This window comes from Panthera tigris, chromosome A2 (genome assembly GCF_018350195.1).
Source record: "Panthera tigris isolate Pti1 chromosome A2, P.tigris_Pti1_mat1.1, whole genome shotgun sequence".
Taxonomy (NCBI): domain Eukaryota; kingdom Metazoa; phylum Chordata; class Mammalia; order Carnivora; family Felidae; genus Panthera; species Panthera tigris.
The window spans coordinates 5,506,508-5,528,867 of NC_056661.1; the positions used below are offsets into that span (position 1 = coordinate 5,506,508).

A 22,360-nucleotide genomic window follows, 5' to 3' on the forward strand; every position below is an offset into this window, starting at 1 on the left:
CCTAAACCAGGGCTCCAGACGCTGGTCCCAGCAGACACCTCCCCACCCCCACAACTCCCCAAGGCGGACTGAGGCCCGCGTGTTCACTTCGGGGGTTGGTCCCCGCAGCTCCATTTGTGGACCCGCCTGTCCAAGTTCATGGCTTCGCCGTGCAGACCAGCCTACGGCCACCGGAAAGGCTCCAAACACCAAGGGTAGTTGGGGGAATGCCCATAAGGGGGGCTGTGGGAAAATAGGGCTCTCCAGGGTGGAGCCCTCCCAACTGCAAAATCCAGAGTCCCCACGGAGTGGCTGGCCCTGGAGCCTGGGGAGTCACCAGATTGTCACCAGTGTCCAGTCCTTTGGCTTTGCCCTGGATTGGGCACCTACTGTGTGTTTCTGGCCAATAATCGCTTTTTCTTTCATTCATTCGTTTCCCTCTCTCACCAAACACTGGGAGTGTCGGTCACCCGGAGACCCAGGGAGGACCCACATCTCATCACCCCTGATCCCCCAGGACTCCTGAGGGGACCCACATCTGGGAATGTGACCTAGGGTGCATGTCTGCCCGTGCAGTGGTGAGGATGGGCGGGCACAGAGGCTCCAGAATCCTCAAGCTGTGCATCTTAGGCACGAACGGAGTCATTTCCGACCGTGCGGCCGGTGGCCTCCACGGCAGGGCGGCCACTGAACGGCTCCAGCTGGGAATGCAGCCCCCTCAAGACAAACCTCCCGTGTCCTCCTACACCCTCGCTACTCTGGGACATCACCTAGGGTGTCTAGGAATCTGAGGCTCCACCACAGACCCGGGGCAGAACCTGCACTTTAATGGGGTCTCAGGGTGACCCGTGGGCACATTAGAATCCCCCTCGGAGTGTTTAAGAAACCCCCAGGCGCAGGCCAATTAAGTCAGAATCTCCAGGAGCTTCCTTCCATCTTTCTGTAAAAGCCATTCCCGTGTATTGACAAACAGAATCAGGGCTCTGCACTCTCCCAGGAGGGATCTTCTCCCCTGGTCTGCGCGCCTGACCCTAACAAGCGCTGGCTTTGCCCCTCCCTTCACCCCCTCTTCACTGGTCTCCCCGCTGTCTCCATGTTCTTCCCACCCTCTTCTGGACACCCAGGGTGTCCGGGTTGGGCCCCCTGTCCACCACGGTGTCCATGGCCCATGTGACAGACAGCTGCCCCTACAATAGGGAAGTCCTGCTCAGAGCTGAGAATCCGTGGGGAAGTGTGGAAATGAGGCAGGCGGATGAGGCAACAAGAGCCGGCAGAAGGACCTCCCTCACCACGCTCCCCCAACTCCTCGGTCTCCCGGCCCAGAGCTGACCATGCCCCTTACCCACAGAGAACTCGCCCTCCCGAGGAGTCCTCCCTGGAGACCAGAAGTCAGCCAGCCCCCAGAACTACAGAGAGTCAAGAAACTAGTGACCGTGTTGGGCATGTGCTGACGGCCGATGCCCAAAGCATGGAGAGACAGCAGCGGGCAGGACGGGAACTCAAATGCCAGACAGGATCTGGGGGCAGGCAGGGGCTGTCTCCGCCTCCTTTCCTTCCTCCTCTGTCCTCCCCACCCCGCCATCAGCCCCCACCCCCGTGGGGCCCGTGGAGCAGAAGCCACAGTCACTTCCTGAAGGCAGCGGCCCAGCTCAGGTCCCACTCGCCCTGTGGCCCATCACCCGCCTGTAGCCATGGTGAGTGAACCCCCATCCCTAGAAGAGACCCCCCCCCCCCGCCACTGGCCACAGGCAAGGGGTGCTGTGGTTGGAGACTGGAGGGCATATTCCAAGAGGTGAGTGGTAGAGGGGCTAGGAAAGCCACCCAGGTAAACAGCAATGACCATCTCAGAGGCCCAGAGGCGGGAAGCAGCCGGGACTCACTGCTGGGACAGCCGGGGCTCCAAGGGGCCTATGGCCCAGGCTGAGGTTTCGACTTTAACAGGAGGGAACAGGTCAGCATGAAAAGCAGCCTGGTAACAGGAGACCAGCGTGAACACAGGGGCTTCCTACGGGTGACAAAGTGGGTCACGTACCCACTGCCCACCCTGCACCCCAGCAGTCACCCAAGTTATGACCCGCTGATCCTGATTTCTCTGGTCCTGTGAGTCACCCAGGGAATCCTTGGCCCCACCCTCTCCCGGAGGGGGGCTTTAATAGAGGTACTTCAGGCCCCGGGGCGGGAGTCACTACCTTTCCTCGTTCTCGGGATAGGGAAAGTGAGGCACAGACAAGAGAGCAAAGTCCACACGGTTCTGCCCTGCCCCCACCCCGACTCCCCAATCTCCTAGGCCCCGGGTGAAGCCAGGATTGGGGGCCTGCAGCAGGGCCACCTCTGGTCAGAGCCGGCCTGGCCTGTCCGCCTGTGTCTGTGACAGAGGGTACAGGGCCGGTCAGACTAGGTGTGCCAAGGTGCACGTGCCTGTGCTGCCGCTTGGGCCTGCCTGCCGGTCAACTGTGAGTGCCCTGACCGTCAGCAAAGGGTGTGTGGGACTGTGACCCTCAGCCCACATCTGCCGCCGGGCCTCTGTGTCTCTGTGTCTCTTTCTTCACGAGGCTTGTGACAGACTGGACGTGGCTGAATATGCCTTTGTGTATATTTATTTCTGCTGAGCCCCCACAGTGTGCCAGGCACTGGAAGGAGAGCAACGAATGAGCCAAGTCCCTGACCTGCCACGGGGTCTGGGGAGGGTAGAGCGAACAAAAAAAACAGAACAGTCAGGGCACATTTATGAAACAGTGTCAAATAAACTCTGTGATACTTTGCAGCAAGTACTAAAAGTAAAATGCAGGTCAGGGGGACGGGGAGGACCGGGAGGGGAGGGGGAATCGATTTTTTTAAAATATGGGTGGTCTAGGAGGAAGGCCTCTCTAATAAGGAAATATCAGAGATGTGGTGCCCGGGGGGCTCAGTCGGCTGAGCATCCAACCTCGTCTGGTTCGTGAGTTTGAGCCGCGCATCGGGCTCTCTGCTGTCGGCACACAGCCTGCTTCAGATCCTCTGTCCCTCTCTCTCTCTGCCTTTCTCTCTCAAAAATAAACATTTTTTAAAAAAAGAAGAGAAATTATCACGAGCAGAGACCTGGAGGTGGAAGAGGCGAGAAGCAGGCCATGGGGAGAAGTGTCACGGGCAAGGGGGCAGGACAAAGGCCCAAGACACTGGGGGACGGGAGGGGGGAGGGCGAGGGGGACGAGGAGGTGGCCAGGCGAGGAAGGATCCAGGTAGGGGAGGCCAATGGATGGTTCAGGGCCTTCATGAGGTCTTTGGCTTTTACCAGGGGGAAATAAAGGAACATTGCTGGATTTTGAGCAGAGGGGATTCCTCTGGTTGCTGTGGGGGCAGGGCCTGGCCAGAGATGAGACTGGGGGGCGGTGGGGGGGGGGGGGCAGGAGACCCAGGAGGAGGGCCTGGGTTCCTCCAGCCCGCATGACAGTGGTATAGGCAGTGACAAGTGGCTGCATTCTGGATGTATTCTGAAATGAAAACAGAAGGTACTAGGAACGGGGTATCTCAAGGACACCTGCAAGGCACCACCAACTGAGGGGGGACCGGGGGAGCAGCAGGAGCCTGGGTCCTGATGGGGGTGCGCCTGGGGGCACATATGCAGTGCCTAAGTGGTCAGGGCTCCGGGGAGCCTGGAGACAAATGTGGGAGTCCTCAGCCAACACTGGAGAGAGCCAAGGACACAGTCAGGGGAAGAGACGTCGGCAGAGAGTCCCCGCCTGACTCTGGCTCCATGTTCCTTAGGGGAGCCATCAGGACTTCCGGAGCCTTCAAGCAAAGTTCCAGGCCTCTCAGCTCGAGACCAGTGAACTCCCCAAAAAACCCCTGAAGCCTGAGTTCCACAAACCCCTAAAGAAGCTTCCAACAGCTGAGCTAAGCGAGCACCCCAAAAAGCCCCCGCAGCCCGAGTTCAATGCAGTGCCCAGGAAGCCTTCGCAGCCCAGTTTCGCTGATCTGCCCAGGAAGCCCTCCAAACCCGAGTTCAGTGAACCCTCCAAGAAGTTCCCGCAGCTCGGGGCCCCTCAAAAGGCCTTGCCCCCCCCAGAGCCCAAATCCAGCGCCTTCCCCAAAAAGCTACAGCAGCCTGAGCCCAACGAGGCCACCCCAGACCCCTCACAGCCCAACTTCAGTACCCTCCCCAAGAAGCCCCCGCAGCCTCAGGTCGGTGGGCACCCCAGAAAGCCCTCGCAGCCTCAGGTCGGTGAGCTTCCTAAGAAGTGCCTGCCGCAGCCTGAGTTCAGTGAGGTCCCTCAGACACCCCCTTGGAAGGTGGAGACTAGTGGGCCCCACCCCCACCCCTCAAAGCCTGACGTCAGTACCCTCCCCAAGAAGCCCCCACAGCCTGAGTTCGGTGGGCACCCCAGAAAGCCCCCGCAGCCTCAGGTCGGTGAGCTCCCTAAGAAGTGCCTGTCGCAGCCTGAGTTCAGTGAGGTCCCTCAGACACCCCCCTGGAAGGCTGAGTCCAGTGAGCCCCACCCCCACCTATCACAGCCTGACTTCAGTACATTTCCCAAGAAGATCCCAGCCCCTCAGCTGAGTGACCTCCCCAAGAAGCTCCTGCACCCTGATTTTGGAGACCTCACCAGGAGGTCCTCAGAGCCGGAAGTCAGTGTGGTTCCCAAGAGGCCACGGCAGTCCGAATTCAAAGCACCTTCCAAGAAGCCCCTGCAGCCCGAGCCGGGGGGCCTCCCCAGGGTGGCCTCAGAGCCTGAGTTTGGCCTACTCCCCAGCAAGTTCCTGCAGCCTGAGTGCCAGGGGCCCCCCCGCAAGTTCTCACAGCCCGAGCCCAGTGCTCTGCCCAAGAAGCGCCCGCATGCCGAGTTCTTTGGTGATCTTCCCAGAAAGCCCCCTCTCCCTGGCTCTGTTTCGGAGAGCTCGCTCCCCACTGCTGTCGCGGGCCCCGGCCCCAGGCTCCCGCTCAGTCTCACTCACAGCGGACGGTCGAGGCTGGGCCTCAAGCAGGGCCACCCGCCCCGGCGGAGGCCTCTGCCCCCTGCCAGCAGCCTGGGACCCCCTCCAGCCAAGCCCCCGCTGCCCCCAGGCCCCAGGGACGTTCAGAGCTTCCGGAGAGCCGCAGCTGCAGCCACAGGTGGGTCCACAGGTGGGTCGCGGCAGCCCAGGCAGAAAGCCGGGGAGAGGCTCCCGCCAGGGCCCGCCTCCCTCCCGCTCTCCTCCCCCCACAGCTCTGAGGAGGGCTCGTTCCGCTGCTGCCATCCACTTCCAGGAGCAACAGACGAAAGGCATCCCGCAGTGAGTGTGGGGGGGCAAGCGGCCCCGGCACAGGCCCGAGGCCGCAAGAGGCCCTCATCTCAGTATCTCTGCAGGGACCAGGATGAGATCTACGAGCTGTATGACGACGTGGGGCCCACAGACCACTCCGGCCCCAGCGGCGAGGGCAGAGGTTTGTGGGTGGTGGGGCCGAGCCCTCAGCCAGACCCTCCGCCCAGGCACCCGGGGACCATCCATGGCCAGGGCATATTCTGCCGCGCTGCCGGCTGAAGCCAAGTGACCACCCGTCTCCCTGGCAACACTGAGGGAGAAAGCAGAGAGCAGGAAAGGCCCTCCGGAAAGGTCGGACCAGCCTCTGGTGGGCGGAGCAGCCAGTGGGTACGGTGTTGGCCAGGAGTGCGGCCCGGGGCGGTGGCAGAAGGGGCGAAAGAGCCGCGGAAGACTGCGAACGAGGACTTGGTGGTGTGTGAGCCACCAGGCGGGTGACAGCGAGCCCACGACGCGGATGAGGCCCGCGTTTCGAGCCCAACGCCTGGGTGCAGAGCCAAGGCACCCTGAGCTGGGGACAAGGGGTCAGGTTCCACACAGACCTGTTGTGTCGGAGGTGCTTGCGGGACTCGGGCCTGAACTCGGGCACGGGCTGGAGACGGACACACCTGAGCCTGTGGTCCTCGATACTCTGTGCTCCGGGGTCCCAAAGGCCCCCTTTTCTCCCTTCTCCCCAGTCTCTGCTCCGAGAGAGCAGGAGGATGGCGGAGCCGACCCAACGTGTCCAGTCCACTGCAGGGTCAATGCCTTCACCCAATTTCGAGTGGGGGGAAAAAAAGCGGCTTCCGTGCAGGCACCCTACGTGCACGTCACTGACCCTGCACGACCTCCCACCCCCCCCCCAAGGCCACATCATGCCCGTTTTACAGATGTGGAAGCCTGACCCCACTAACTTGCCCCAGCTCATTGTCAGTACAGAGGAGCCCAGGTCCTGTGGTCCCGGTTCCCCCGCCCCACCTTTGGAAGGGCTTCCTACAGGGCAACGTTTTATTAGGGGTGCCTTTGGGACGCGCCCGCTTCCTCCCCACCGGCCCCCGCACCAGGTCTGCTGCCTGCACTCCTCCTTCCCGAGCCCCTCCTGCTTCTCCTGGGCTTTCCTCAGGGGCTGCTTGCAACACCCCTCTGTTAGCAGAGCTTCCTGGCAGGGCCCCTCCTGCTTCCGCTCCAGTGAGCCTCCCGTGGCTGGGGTTTGGGGGCCGCTCTTCGGGACAGGGACATGGGGAGAGAGGGGGTGACTCTGGTAACTGTCCAGCAGTCTTGCAGGCATGGCCCGCCCCCGTCCCCAGCCCCAAACCGGCCAGGCACATCCCCACCTCTGCTCACCATCCCTGCCAGTGGACAACTGTCTCTCCCCATTCCGGGTCAGTCGTTCTTTGCGATTCCAATCAAATACACTTCCCAAATCTTTCCCTTCTCAGACACTGTCGGGGGGCGGGGGGGGGGGGGGCGACTCACTGTTAGTACCGGTTGTTCCAAAGGCTACTTGGCCTTTCCAAGTCTAGCCTCCCACTCTGCCTCACTCTGGAGCGGTGGCGGCCCTCCTCCAGAGGCTCCTCGCACAGCAGGGGGCTTCCCTGGAAGACGCTGGGGCCAGACCTAGGTGGTCCCAGGACCTGAAGGGGCCATCCTCAGAGCCCGCCTTACTTGTGTGGCCTGATTTGGGTCCCACTGCCAGGGAGCTTGGGCTACAGGTGTGCCAGGAGGGTAGGGGCCCCGGAGTGCCTCCGGGAGGAGTGGGAGCAGCGGGAGGGAGTGTCCTGGGTAAGACTATGGACGGCACCATCCGAGCACCGGGCCAAGGAGGCTGGAGTCTGAAGTGAAAAGGCGGGGGCTTCAGGTTCTGGATCCTTCACTCAACTGGTACTCACGAGGCCCTCGCTGTAAGCCAAACCCTCAGTCAGCAGGCTCCTGCCTGGAAGGCTGGTAGTTTGCCAGGAAGTCAACCCTGACCTGGGAGACTCACAGTATACAGTCTCAGCAGCAGCCAGGCCAGTCCAAGAACCCCACCCCACCAGCCCCTTCGCAGATGCCCACTTCGTTTGCTCAAGGATACGCTTTCACCTTATGTTTGACCCAAATCCCATGACAATTCCCAGAAGCCAGCCTACCCTAGGAGACAGACATGAAAATAGCCTCAAAAGCCCACAGACAAATCCTCCCTCTACCATTTACCAGCTGGATGACCCGGGGGCAGACCGCTTTACCCCTCCCTGAGCCCTGATTTCCCTCCTCAGCAAGCTGGGAATGACTGTATTCTCCGCTACGAGGAAGGTTGTCATGAGGGTTGGAAGGAGTTACTGTGAACGATTTCAGCCTTGCCGATCATGCAGTAACAGTTACGAAAATGAAAGGCGATGCACTAGAACTCACAGCCCAGGAGAAAGGCCTGGGGAGAAGATGGGGCCGCTGGGCAGGGTGAGGGTTGGGAGGGGACTGACGTCCTGAGAACTGACACAGGGAAGGCTCCGTTCCCAATCAAGCCACCAGGGTTGAAAGGGAGGCCTAGCCCAAGAGTCCCTACCCTAACTCAGTGTTCTCCCCGCTCCCAGATGGGGTGTCATCTACCCAGCAACCCCCCAGGCCGCCACAAGACCCAGAGCTCAGGTACCACAGGGCAGAGAGTGTGTGTAGAACGGGGTGGGGCCGAGGTCTGGGAGGTCAGGAAGGGGACGGGGGTGGGGTGGGGGGCACATCTTGCTCAGGACCCTCCAATTCCTCAGGAAGGAGAAGGCCCCCCAGCCCCAGCAGTTGCCACCTGCAGACCTTAAGTCTCTGAAGCAGATCCGGAAGGCAGAGAAAGCCGAGAGGGAGTTCCGGAAGAAGTTCAAGGTGTGAACACCACAACTCTGTGAACAGGAGCCCTGGGAGATCTGGCACAGCCCTAGGTGACCCAAGCCCTGGGGTGACAGCACAAAACAAAAGCTCTAACTTCTCCCTCCCCAGTTTGAGGGAGAGATAGTGATTCAGACAAGGATGATGATCGATCCCAACGCCAAGACGCGTCGCGGGGGTGGCAAGTACCTGGGGATCCGGCGTGGGGAGATCCTAGAGGTGATCGAGTTCACCAACAAGGATGAGATGCTGTGCCGGGACACCAAGGGCAAATGTAAGTCAGGCCAGAAAGTCCTGGGGAAACGGGCCGCCACCAGAGCCGGGAGCTCACCTATTCCACTCTTTTTGCAGATGGCTACGTGCCCAGAACAGCTCTACTGCCCCTGTGAGTACTGACTGGCCCTGGCTGGGGGTGGGGGGTAGGGGGCTGGTCAACGGGCCGAGGTGACCCTTACTGACCGAGCTGTACTTTCCGCCAGGGAAACGGAGGTGTATGACGATGTTGGCTTCTAGGGTATGTAGGTGCTCTAGGTGGGCTGGAAGGGATCACGGTGCCTGGAAGGAGGTAACCCCTCCCACACCCCGTTTCCCCAGGGGCTGCTATCTTCTTGGGGGGTGGGGGGGCAATGGAAGTCACCCTCCCTTCCTTGGCAGACCCTCTGGAGAGCCATCCATTCCCCAGGGGACAGTAAGGCCCACAGGTGTGGGTACCCAGGACAACCTGCCCGCCCAGCCACCTGCTAACCCAGGAGCCTTGGATCCCAGCTTGGCAGTCACAGAACCATCCAGGCTCGTGCCTGACTGCATACATGAACCACATAAAGCTCCTATTTAAAGCGATCCCTGCTTCTTGTCTTTTCTTTCTGCCCTGACTGGCACCCAATGGAGACATGATCTCCTTGGGGGTCTGTGAAGTCGACCCTGTACCCCCACCGTCTCACCCATCAGGGATAAACACCAGGAGAAGTGTGACGAGGAGGTGACAGCAAGGGTAGGACGCCACGTCCAAACACAACAAGCAGTGGCTGCAGCTCCACGCGGGCTGCCAACAGCTGTCTAGCCCAAGTGGACCTATGTGTGAGGTCGCATCCTGGTGGACGGGGGAGGGGTGACCCAGTTCTGACAGAGCCCAGGTATCACGCTCCGCCTGAGCTGCTACAGGACTAAACATGCTCAGAAACTCACACCCTGCCTGGTCTGTGGGAGCTAAGAAACGCTGCCTTGGACTGAACGTATACACCCCCCCAAACACACAAAAATTTCCACGTTGAAAGCCTAATGCCCAATGCGATGGTATTTGGGGGGGTGAGTGGAATTGGTGTCTTTATAAAAGAGGAATGAGAAGCCCTCTGTCCCTTCCCACCACGTTGAGATTATAGCTACAAAGTGTCGTCTATGAACCACGATCAGGTACCCTCACCAGACATGGAATCTGTTGGGTGTTTTGATCTTGGACTTCCCAGTCTCCGGGACTGCGGGAAATAAACGTCTGTGTTTAAGCCGCCCAGTTTATGGTACCTTTGTTATAGCGCCCGAAGTAGACTACGACAAAAGCCAAACTGGAAATGAGCCTGACACGATGTCTACGCCCCAAAGAGTAACTGTAAGCAAGGAGGGGGGATGGCGGCTTTCAGAACCACTAACATCCAAGTGCATGCCAGCACTGGAGAATCCAAGTCCGCTCAGTTTCCAGAGAGTTCTCCTGAAGTGGCTGAGGCCCATGTCCTCCCCCCATCGGCGTCCACACACACAGCAAGGATGGGGATGCGACCCCCAGTGGCCAGAGCTCCAAGGGTAGAAGGAAGACTGGTTCTAGCTCCCCAAACCTCAGGTGGAGGCCCCACAACACACACGCAAAAAAAGCAAGTGTCTTTTCAGGAACTGGTATTTATTATCAAAGTCATATTCGATGTCAACAAGATGCCACAACTACAAAAAAAATTGCGCACATTGCAATCTCAATGCAAACAGTCAAATGGAACCCCAGTCATTAAAAAAGTAATTCAAATTACCCCAAAAAGCAACTGAATTTTTTAAACATCTTTATACATCCAGCCAACAAATTAAAATGGTTAACAAGAAAAAATACAAATTCAGAGGTCTGGTATCGATGTTTAAAAAAGGCAACTGCTTAAGCATTTCTATCAATTCGAACATCAATCTCTCGGCCACTCAGCTTCATCCCATTCATCATCCGGCAGGCTCTCTCAGCCACCTCTGGCGACTCAAACTTAACCACACCGCACCCCTTGGACTTCCCGTTCTCCATCTTGATGTCGGCATACAGCACGTGGCCTGGGCACAGGGAGGGAAGAAGAGACCACAACTCATCAGGCAAACCCAGAGCTCAGCCTCAGTCTGGGCTCCACTCAGTCCAGATCACCTGTTGGATTTCGGTGGACAGAGTCAAAAGGGAGAGCGGCCCTGGCACATGAATGCTCAGAACGCAGCAGCCGGAACCCAGAGACGATGGCCCTCAAGCCACGTTGCCATTCTTCTGCCAAAGGACAATAATCGGACCGGCCCGCGACAAGACCTCCTGGCAGCTTCACACGCGCATACCCTTACGCTCGAGAAAGTTAAGAGGGGGGCCGTGTGCAGCCAACTTTATAGGTGAATTTTGCAGAGGCTTGGGCTTCAGGACCCCACGCCACATTTGCAAGGCCATCATGATACAATGGACACTCTGTACTGTTCAGATAGAAGCTGCATCCTAATTAGGAAGTGGGTTGCACATATTTATTCAAGCACTGATTAAGCATCCAGGTATGTGTCAAGCACCATGAAACAAGTCTGTAAGGGGGAAGAGCAAAGGACAGGACCATGCAGCCTGTGCTAAGGGACCCACGTTTCTAGAGCCATTAACTCAGCCTGAGGGAAGGTCAACATCTCCAGGGCTTCTCAGCAGAAAGTTCTGAAAGACCTTCACCAGAAGGAAGGCTCTTGCCATCCCAGCTCGAAAATAAAGCACTTCTGAAAAATGGCACTTGCAACTCAGGGTTCAGGAACAGGAAGGAGAAAGGTGATCAAAGAGGAGGGACTAAGTTGCCAAGGGGCTGGTGAGTTTCTCTTTTGGCAGCCGGGTACCTCCGGGCCTCTCAGGCCGGAGAGCAGCATGATCCAATCTGACTTTTCAGACTGCCTACTGTACAATGTGGAAACTGAGGAGTGGGGAGAGGGCACGAGGGCGTGCTATGGCTCAACAGCTGCCCCAAGAGAAGAACCAGGAGAAGCAGCAAAGTGGTGCAATCTGAGCCAACACTGAAACAGGAAATGAGTAAAGACGCTGAGGAAGCCTTGACCCAGCAAACCGCCCAGACTCCTGGCTTAGGCCTGGGGCTCCCACTTGACAGGGTTAAAAAACCAGAGGTGATGTGAGTGAGGAGCAGGGGTTCACCCGGTGACAACTTCACTTCCTTTTGGCCACAAAGCGAACCAAATGGTGGCCTGGTGTGCCGGGAAACCAGAGCCCCTAGGCCTCATTCACTCACACTCACACTCTCTCACACTCACTCTCTCTCTCTCTCTCTCTCTCTCACACACACACACACACACACACTCACTCACCCCTGGGAACTCCTGGGCAAGTGCTGTCTGAGGCATGAACCAACAGTGCTGTGGTAGAAAGCAACCTCAGATCAGTATTTGTTTTATTCAGCTTTGTCACTTAGAAGCCATGTGACTTTGGGAACGTGACTGCCTGACTCATCTGTAAAATGGGGACATCACCTCCTTTCAAAAACCATAGAAGAATGAGGTTGAAATGAGAACACAGGTGAGAAGTGTCTGACACATAAAAGGAAACCCAACAGCTGGCTTGACTATCTGCACAGGCAGAAAAATGGCAAGTCCCATCAGTCGCGAGTCACGGCAAGTGGCAGTGAAGACCAGGATGGGAGCTTTGCTTCACCCCTCAAATGCATCACTAACAAGCTAAGACTGCGGAGGCCACACGACACACGGAAGCACCTAGAAAGCCTTTTCTCAAACACTTACCACATTCGTTGAATTTGTCTTTTAGCATCTTCCATGTAAAATCAAATGGGAGCTAAAGGGAAAAGGAGAAACTGATGAGTGACACAACCAAATCCTAACACCCTAACGCATAAACCTCAGGGTCTCTTGGGGGCGGGGGGAGTGGTTCTTGCTGCACCAAGAAACATCTCAAACTGAGATGATCAGCAGAGAACAAAACAAGCCTGCCTGGAATGAGGTTCTAAACCAGCACACCAAGTACACTTCCTTGTTCAACGTGCGGAAAATGCAGTCGCCTACGGTGAGCGGCCCACAGACCACTCGACAGTAGCTGAAGGTGGCCAATCTGGTAGAAAGAGAATTCAGATACAGCTCTTTATCCCTCGGTCTGCCACGCCCAGGTACAGCGGCCCTTCAAGCCAAGGGAATCAAGCAGCTAGGGCTCCCGAGCTCACGGTCGGTTCCACCCAGCAGTCCGAGAAGCCCCGGCTCCTGCTGCACACATACCGCGTGCTCTTACGTTCTGCCCTGATCCTACCAGCACCAAACTCTGGGGACGGTGGCAAGGTGGCCTTCTGTGCTGCTACTCTGCTCCCCTCCTGGGGGCACCCCCCTGACTTCGACCCGCCCCCTCCCCCTCTGTGCGTACCACCAGCAAGAACCTGCCCGAGAGCCACTTACGTTTCTCACAAATATCTGGCAGGCCTTCCTGGCCACCCCGGGAGCATGGCCTCCGGCTCCGCCAAAGGAACCTGCGAAGCTTCCTCCAAAGTTGCCTCGCTCCATCTCGATGGCGCGGTCAAAGCTGGCACCGCCACCGCCGCCCATGGCCAGGCCCATGCGCTCAATGCCAGCGCCCAGGGCCGGACCCATGGCGGGACCCATGCGCTCCAGGCTGTTGGCGCCCATGCGCTCCAGGCCCATGCGCTCGAGACTGTTGGCGCCCATGCGCTCCAGGCCCATGCGCTCCAGGTTGTTGGCGCCCATGCGCTCCAGGCCGGTGGCCATGCGATCCATCACAGGGCCCATGCGCTCCAGGCCAGCCCCCATGCCTGCGGGCACCATGCGCTCCATGCTGAGGCCCATGCGCTCGATGGCAGGGCCCATCCGCTCCACACCAGAGCCCATGCGCTCAATGGTCTGGCCCACGCGGTCGATGGGCGCGGCCATGCGCTCGAGGCCAAAGCCCATGCCGGCACCCATGCGCTCCACTCCGGAGCCGATGCGCTCCATGGTCTGGCCCATGCGCTCGATGCTGGAGGCCATGTGGTCGAGGCCCAGCGGGCCCATACGCTCGATGCCCGAGCCCATGCGCTCAACTGAGCCCATGCGGTCCATGACCAGGCCCATGCGCTCAATTTCGGAGCCCACTCGATCCATGCCATGGCCCAGGCCTGCGCCCATGCGCTCCATGCCGGCACCCCCAATGCGGTCAATGCCAGGGCCCATCCTCTCGATCCCAGGCACACTGCCTCCACCTCCACCTGAAACAAGGACACAAAACACAGGCAGATATCAGGGACTTGCACGCTACGTGCACGCACCACGCCAGAAAGGTGACCTGGGTACAGAGACCGGGGCACTCCACAAACTCAACCACAGTTCAGGAATTAAGTCCCACGACAATTTATCATGAGACACCCCTCAAATGTGGACAACTGTTAAGGCAGGGTAGCGAGGACACCATTCTTCCTATTTCTGTGCCACAGCTGAAATGTCCATAATAAAATTTAAAAAGGGACAAAAATCCACCCTGGAGCACCTGTGTCAAAAAATGTTCTCCACGTTACTTCGGAAGTTCTAGAACTCGTAAACGAGCTCTGTGAGCCACGGTGGTCAATTTCAGAGAACCTGAGCTCTTCCCACCACCAGACGCTGAGAAATGCTCTCAAGGGAGGAAGCTCCAAAACCCCCCCTCAGTCAGCCAGTGTAATGGATTTACTTGAATTGTATGGGACAATTCAAATCCCTCACAACCTTTATCCTCTCCCAGCTCATCCCCCCTCTCAGATGCATGCTGGTGGCCAGTCTGGCTGAATTTCCTTAGCACCTCTAGGCATAAAGAAGCTAGTAAGCGGCCACATAATTACTAAGAGATAAAGAAAACAAACACCAGCATAGATCCTCTATGTCTAGACGAACAGACACCCACTTCCGGGGAACCTTACTCTGTGAGGAAAACCACTGAATGACTTATGTGTAACTACTCTGCTGGCTTTCAAGGAAAGAAGTCGATGGCACTGCAGAGCGGATTCTACAAACAGCCTAAGGTCAGTTCTCAGTGCCATGGTTCAGCTGGACACATGCTGGCAGGTCCCTGCCAGCAGGACCCTGTGGCGGCCGATAACTCTGGACAAGGAGGGTCTGGCTCCACCACCAAGGCCACTGCCCACCACTTTTCCACATGCAGAGCCTAAGGATCCCCCCTCACCTCACCACCACCAGCACCACCTGCCTGTGATGAAGGGCAGCTGAGCCCACAGCCAGCCCATTACTGATCCGAGCAGCCCGGTGCGACATGTAAATCAAGAGGAAACTCAGTTTCTATAAGTGAGTCTCTAACGGACAGAGTGACCTCACGTCACTCCACTTCTCCATGCCCGTTTCCTTAGTAACAGTTAATAACAGCACACCGAGTGGCAAAACATAAACACGGTTTTACAAATACTGACTTCCAAAGCAGAAATTTCTTAGGAACTATTTTTTTTTTAAAAAGTAAGATAACTAGAAAGGGTAGGCAGCATGCTCAAGAGGATCAGAAATCAGGCCGACTCCCCGGATGCCAACAGTAGCAGAGAACTAGGAAAAAACGGTGCCCACGTGGAGTTCTAGAATCAGCACACCACAGAAATAACCAGCAAGTGGAGTAACCGAGGAAATGTCAAAACACTCAGAGCCATGGGCGGGGGGAAATCAAGCTGAAAAAGTACATTTAGTTTTAACTACCCATTAAAAAAAAGCACATTAATGGAAGCATATATTCCAAAATGTTTACAATACTCATCACAGGGCAGTGAAATTGCAGAGATTTACTTTCTTTATAATTTTTTGAATCTTAGTAAGAGTACATATAAATACTTTAGTAATTATTTGTTAGGTATGGAAGTAGTATAGTAGGCTTTTATAATTAAGTATTTACTTTTAGGAATTTGTAATTTTATAGTATTTAAAACAAACCCCCAAATTACACGGACATTATAACGACAATGGCCAATGCTTACATAGCACTTAGTAGGCACACTTTTCTATGCATTAATTCATTTACTCTGCACAACAACCCTATGAGGTAGGTACCAGTATATTCCCATTTTACAGTATGCAAAACAGAGGTTCAGTAACTTGCCAAATGTCACACAGCTAGGAAGAGACAGAGCTGGTTCCCACCCAGGCAGTCTATTTTAGAGCCCGTGCTTTTCACCACTACACTCTACTATCCCCGTTAATAACAGCCTATTCTAAAAATCAAAACATCAAAACTAAGCGTTTCCTACCTCCTCCCTGCTTTGCAATGATCTCTCCTCTCTTCAGTGCATTACTTAGGATTTCTAAGGAAATCAGGAAGAAAAAAAAATTAGCCAAATTTCTCTATGGTAACAGAAACTTGTTTATTACAGATTCCAGAGTAAGAATATTACTAATTTAAAAATAAAACAAGGGACAGGGGAAGGGGTTAAGAAATACACACACAGAGACAAGATCATTTTACTGGAAAACTGTTAAGTCCTTGATGATGGGTCATGATATTAGGATCCCATGTAGCTCCAGAGTCTGAGGCCCAGTTGGCAACACCATCTGGGAATGCGTCCAGCAGAGCTAAGGAAGACCAGGGTGCACCAATGAACTGAAACTGAGGAAGTCAGAGCAAGAATGGGGCCAGCAGCAGTTTTCTAAAGCAGTCCGGACCCTCAGCGCTCACACTGAAGCCTGCGCTCATCCTCCCAGATCCAACCAACACCTCATGGTTGTCCTTTAGAGCAAACTAAAGCTGTAGTTACTTACACTCGCTGCCCAAACCCTGAAACGCAGCCTCAACTGCCCGCAGCACTGAAGTGTCACCTCATTAAGTCGTGCAGGGACTCCAGCAAGCTGAGCCCACCAGCCCCACCTGGAAGGAGCTGGGGGTGATGCTGACTAAAGTGACACAATTTCAGGAAAATAAAACCCCCAACACATCCAAAACTCATCCAACACCTCGTCCAAAGGAGAAAACACTGTCGCCTGCTTGCCAACAATTCATCCGAACCTCTTTAAAGTCTGTCTGCGCATCTCATTTTAGGCCCATGACCGCAGAGAGTAATAACCCTGAGCCCACAGCTGTTTCTGGTGCTACCTGCTAAAGGAAGGACACAGGGAAGCACACACCTCCAGCCTGCAAGAAACAACACACCTCCAGCCTGCAAGCACAGGGCTCACTTATTCTTCCGTGACACCTGTGATCCTGCTCAGCATACCCAGGCCTAGGTTCACCTTCCTAAAACGGCACTTAGATCAAACTATTCCTGCACACATCCTTCACAATCAGCCCACCACTGTTAAAGAGAAAGGAAAAATTCTTTTCATGGGCAAAGACCTCCCTGTCCTATAACTCGAACCTGTTCTCTCCACCCCAGGTAGACCCTCACCTCCAAACCTCTGCATCTGATGCTGTCAGCCCTCTTTATCTGCCAGCACACCCTCTACCTATGCTGAACCCTCTCAGACACCCAGCCCCTCCAGCTTAAACCACATCTCCTGCACTCATCTTTTTGTATTCCTGCTTGGATCCCATGCTCTCTGAACAGAGCACTTCTATCAACCACCGAGAGCAGTGCTTTTTCAAATCTTAACACAGAGAGAAAATGATCACCTTTGGGTGGTGCTCACATGGCTGCCAAGGGCCAAGGAACCAACATTTCCACTGGCACCCTCACTAGGCCTCTTCTACCAGAGGGGCCTCTGGTGCTGCCCTGAGCCACTGGGCATCACCTCCACAGCTGCCATCACCTCCTTCGAGATCAAGAAACACACAACTATCTCCCTGTACCACCAAGTACAGTGGCCTGCAGAAACCAGGGCAAAGATCTACTGCCTTGATAGAAGGGACAATGAATGGGGAGGCCCTACAGAAAATACCACCAAAATGATTCCACTTGCGGGGGGGGGGGGGGGGGGGGGGGAATCAAGAACTGAATATTAAAAAAAAAAAAATCATAGTCTGAAAACCCAACTTAAACTTATTTGGTACAAAGACGCTTTTACTAAAGTGGGTCTGACCACAAGGAGCAACAGAAATTCCAGAACAAAGCCCTCTGCTCCTGCCCCTGTCACTGTGCAAGGCCTCAGCACAGAGAGACAAGGGAGGGATGGCAAAGTAGCAGGAGACGACAGCAAGGCCTACAAGGTGACACTTCTATTCAGGTCAGGACAGAAGACTCTCCTGCTGCCACGAGAAGTAACGACCTCACCAGATCCACCTCCCGCACCTCTGAGAGAAACGAGGTGAAGGCTGCCAGCCTCATCACGGAGGTGAGAGGCACCACAGAGGGGCAAAGGATTAAAGGCTCAGGGCAGGAACAAGTGCCTGTGGGAGCAAAGCCATGTGCCATCTTGTTCTTCTCACCTCACTATCCACAAATCGCTACTTGCAGCCAAAGGACTGTAAGTTTTCACGTTTTTTAAACTACCCAGCCATTCTTGGGGCACCTGGGTGGCTCAGTCGGTTAAGTGTCCAACTTCAGCTCAGGTCATGATCTCGTGGTTGGTGAGTTCAAGCCCCGCATCGGGCTCTGTGCCGACAGCTCAGAGCCTGGAGCCTGTTTCAGATTCTGTGTCTCCCTCTCTCTCTGCCCCTCTCCCGTTCACGCTCTCTCTCTCTCTCTCTCTCTCAAAAATAAATGTCAAAAAAAAAAAAAAATTTTTTTTTAATAAAAAAATAAATAAAAACAAAACACCCGGCCATTCCATGACACAAAAAGCAAAGCCAGTCAGACAGTAAGAAACTTTTAACTGACCTAGTCGCATACAGATTATGAATTCATCCCCCAAGTTCTACAAATTTGAAATAATCTAGAATAAAGTTATAGACAGTCATATCAAACATACAAAAAAAAAAAAGTAAATCGTCACTACCCGCCTGGTAAGACACAAGAAAGTCAGTCCTTCCAGCTACTTCACATGCGGGGAGGGAAAAAGAAATAGAAGTCTCCCCAAACTCAGAGTAAAAGGAAAACAGTTTCTAATAGTTCCTGGTTTCCACGGAGAACACAAACACAAAGAGGACGGGAGTCCCAGAGATAATCCACAGAAGAATCTTGTCTCACTGATGAACTGGATGATGAATCTTTCTACAGCCTTCATAAATTCTAAGAATACAACGAACACAAACAAGACAAAAAGGAGCCTAAAACCTCACACCTAACTCAATGGGTCCCCTAAAGACAGAGGCTGAGCCCTCTGCGGCAGCCACCTAGCAGCCTCACATCTGCACAGAATGAGAAGCAGGTAAAGACGGGGGAGGAGCGCGGACCGATGCTCCAACTCTGCTTGGACAGAAACAAACTTAACAGCGCAGAAATGGACAATCTCTTTGCGTCATACTAACAAAGAACTAAGCTGACAGATTCTCAGAAACATCTAAACTCAAAACAGCAGGGAAGGGAGAGACACTCCGGGCAATGCACCAAAACTGAAACGAAAGTTTCTCTGCATTTAGGCCCAATACTCCAGGCCTTCCAGCACCAGAACACTTCTCTAGTTCCCTGAGGCCTCTTGTAAAGGCGCCAGCAATCACACCACACCGTCCGCTAACCAGAGCGCCACGGCGCCCTGGACAAGGGGACTCACACCCCGCTCGGCAGGGCCTCAGGAGCCACTACCACCGCACTAGATAGCCAGCGTGGTGTAAATGCAGCAGCTCTAACTCCCTCGGCAAGCAAACACCTTATACCGATGCAGCCAAAGAAGCCATTTGAAAAGACTATAAAGGAAACTGGTGCTATTGATACGAATAAAAAATTTAAGGACCAAAAGCTTTTACCTAAGTCCAGAAAACAATGTTTTAAAAGACGATGGAAAGACAGCGGACTCTGCTTAAGAAAGAACCTCTGAGTTGAGCATGAGCCCCGCTCACGTGGGGCCTTCTTACCCACGCCTCTGCCATGGGGCTGTCCAGAGCTTCGCAACATTCCCATCTTGTTTCTGGCAAAGTCTCTCTCAAATCCTCCACCCAAGCCACGCTTCATCTCTGTGGAAGAAATCGTTACCCTAGGCCTTTCCAGGAATCCCTCTGTGCTTCAGACATGAATAAAACAAATTACAGGCACACAGCAGCCAGCACCAAGTCAGCACGCTTACTTTTTCTAGGAGAAACTATCACTCATCCCTTATTCCTCACAAAGGTCCTCTCACCTCAAGTGAGTCCCTGCAAACCACCTACCTTCAATCCACCAAAGACTAACTGATGACTTTCATTAGTCACACGGTGGCTACACCAAGCCACTACAGCAATGGCCTGCATCCACGCTGTATCACAGGAAGCAGCAGCTCCAGCTCTCGGTTACTTCCCAAGCACCCCGCCCCACCCACAGCGTTCCGGGGGGCGCCAGCAGTCCGCGGAATCCGCCCAACAGCCTGCACACCTCTATCACCCCCCACCATCATGGATGGCCCTTTTACAAAGAAACTAAGGCTCAAATGACTTGGTAACCTGACCAAGGCCACCTGCCTGCTATGGGATGAGGCAAAGGCTGGAACCTATAAACCCAATACAAAAACCCAAACTCTCCTAACACAACCACATCCAAGGAGAATCCAGAAACATCAGTGCAGTATAACATGCTTTCTCCAGGATCAACTGTAGTGGTCTCCTCTACACAAGGACACTGGTAACTTCATTACTTTTTTCTACATTCACAGCAAGAGTTACGTTTTGCAATGCCTTAAAAAAAAAAAAAAACAGGGACACCTGGGTGGCTCAGTCGGTTAAGCGTTCGACTTCGGCTCAGATCATAATCTCACAGTTCATGAGTTTAAGCCCTGCATCAGGCTCTGGGCTGACAGCTCAGAGCCTGGAGCCTGCTTCGGATTCTGTGTCTCCCTCTCTCTCTGTCCTTCCCCCACTCACTCTCTCTCAAAAAAGGAATAAATGTTAAAAAAAAAAAAAAAAATTTTTTTTTAAATTTAAAATAAAACAAAGGTCTTGGGGCTCCTGGGTGGCTCAGTCAGTTAAGCATCCAACTCCAGGTTTCAGCTCAGGTCATGATCCCACAGTTCGTGAGATCGAGCCCTGCATCCAGCTCTGTGCTGACAGCATGGTGCCTGCTTGGGATTCTCCTTCTCTCTCTCTCTCAAATAGATAAACGTTAAAAATTAAAAACAAAACAAAACAAAAAACAAACCTAATTACTCTTGCTCCTTAGAAATCAGGCAAACAATCGCCTTCAATTGTGCAACTGCCAAAATTGGTTATATGCAGCTCAAGCCCTTATACTTTCAATGAAATAAGTCTACTGAAGATGTGGAAGCAGGCTAGCATTACGAATTAGAAATGCCTCATTTAGCAATGGCAGACGTGCTATTCACAGTGTGAATAGACCCAACTGAAGGTCATAGGTTGGTGGCGTGCCATCTGCTGAAAAGGTAACTAACTTGTGTGAGCCTGCATGTGGCAGGCATAGCAGAAGTCCCACACTGGCACCGTAACAGACAGAGCTCGGCTGCACTCCTTTAGTCCCTATCATAAGGGCACGAAGACGGCAGCACTCTGCCCCCTGGAGGTAAGGAAGTCATGTGCAGGCAGTAATATGACAACAGCCTCAGAAGTCATCTTCCAGTCTCTGCAGTTCAGGGAACTCCCTGTGAATTCCAATGTAATCCCCCCAAAATGGAAGTGTTTTCATCGTCAAATATTGCATCAAAGCATTGTTTGGGATTTGGTTTTTTAATCTGTAATTCCTAAGCATCCATTCTATTAGGACTTGACGTCTACTTTGACTGATAAGAAATCAGAATCTCAGGGCCAGTCTGATATCAGCACCTGTGACCAGAACAGATGGATTACAGTCGCCAATGAAATATTAAACCCAAAACATCTTTATCAATTTCCCTCTGTGATTACGTTGACTCACTCAAATCCCAGAACACAGCTCAAGTGGGAGAAGTCCCTGTTCTCTGCTGTCGAGGATGACGTGGAAGGGTGAGAACATCTAAGAGCACTGCATCACAACACATCCTCCACTGCTGCTCCCCACGAGAATCTGCACTCGGAACCCTTTGATCACCAGGCTCAGAACTGTGGCTGCTGCCTTCCACCTGCCAGGTTACCAAGGACTTTGCCCACACAGCTCGGCACAGCCCCAGCTCACTTCCGTCCGTCCGCCTCCAAGTCACATCACTCCACTCCTCAGAGCAACAATGTTACCTCCTTCCTGAAGACTCATCTGTTTTGAGCAAACACTAATTTACCAAGCCAGACTCCTCCAAGTCTCTTTATTAAAATTCCCATACACGTTATGAACTATAGGCTGGCTTGAAAGCACCCTGCAAACTCAGGCCTTTGTCCCTTCATTCCTGACTACTGGTGAGGACTTCCCTACATCTTTTTACCGTTATCTAGAACAAGACAACCCCATGGAGAAGGACAGTTTATTCATGAGAAGTATCTTTCTTTCCAGTTTGATAGTTAGTAAGGTCCATCCTAGTAAGATTCTCAGTTGCTCCAATTCGAACTTCACATTAAATGATACTGCAGGTCAGAAAAGAAACATTTACATGCAAATCTTCAATGGCCTTCCTCCTCAGGGAAGTTTATGTGTATAAGGGAAGCCTCATCCCCACAGGTGGGGGTAAAAGAGTCCACCAACCCCTAGAGAATTTCAGAAAGACAGACTGTGGGGCTTCTTAAGGCACACTCTGCAGGCCCACTGAGGAGGGGCTGACGCCCACGCGGAAGGCAGTTCTGAAGGGCAGGATCCGCCAGATACCGGGACCCATCTCCCAATATCACTAGCCATGTGACCTTAGGCAAGTCACTCTCCGGGCCTCAGTTTCTGATGAAATGGTGATAAAAGTACCTACAAATCATGTGGTTCTTGCAAGGACTGAACAAAACACACGGTTACAATGATAATTAAAACCACTGAATTTCTGTTAAGGGGTCGAAAGGGACAGAAGATCTGAAATACACCAAAATTCTCACTATGGAAATGCTGAGCTAAGTCACTGTCTCTGCTCACAACTCCAAGTTCTCAGAGCAGATAAACTTGATCAAAAACTCCAAAGAAACTAAAACTAATCCCTCACACTTGAAGATGATTTTAAA

The 22,360-nt window shown here is 53.9% G+C and overlaps 2 protein-coding genes across 10 annotated transcripts in view; one reads left to right on the plus strand and one right to left on the minus strand.

Annotated features, from left to right (window-relative positions):
• The first annotated feature begins 1,321 nt into the window (after positions 1-1,321).
• Positions 1,322-8,928, plus strand: PRAM1 (PML-RARA regulated adaptor molecule 1). Its single transcript, XM_015541352.2, has 10 exons — positions 1,322-1,673; positions 3,724-5,068; positions 5,163-5,229; positions 5,304-5,380; positions 7,806-7,860; positions 7,977-8,085; positions 8,200-8,362; positions 8,440-8,473; positions 8,568-8,602; positions 8,743-8,928. Exons 1-9 carry the CDS (start codon positions 1,671-1,673, stop codon positions 8,599-8,601), a joined length of 1,887 nt encoding a protein of 628 aa, XP_015396838.2. The 5' UTR covers positions 1,322-1,670; the 3' UTR covers position 8,602; positions 8,743-8,928.
• A 1,027-nt stretch (positions 8,929-9,955) lies between these two features.
• HNRNPM (heterogeneous nuclear ribonucleoprotein M) overlaps positions 9,956-22,360 on the minus strand; it is a 39,789-nt gene continuing 27,384 nt past the window's right edge. For 5 of the 9 annotated variants that reach the window (XM_042977989.1, XM_042977994.1, XM_042977991.1 and 2 more), the window contains 5 exons: positions 19,187-19,285; positions 15,555-15,608; positions 12,745-13,547; positions 12,085-12,136; positions 9,956-10,383 (listed from right to left, as the gene is read on the minus strand). In XM_042977989.1, the coding sequence (XP_042833923.1) occupies positions 10,220-10,383; positions 12,085-12,136; positions 12,745-13,547; positions 15,555-15,608; positions 19,187-19,285 (1,172 nt within the window). In that variant the 3' untranslated portion in view covers positions 9,956-10,219. The remainder of the gene's footprint in view (positions 10,384-12,084; positions 12,137-12,744; positions 13,548-15,554; positions 15,609-19,186; positions 19,286-22,360) is intronic. The other 4 variants (XM_042977992.1, XM_042977996.1, XM_042977990.1 and 1 more) reach the window with 2 other exon arrangements.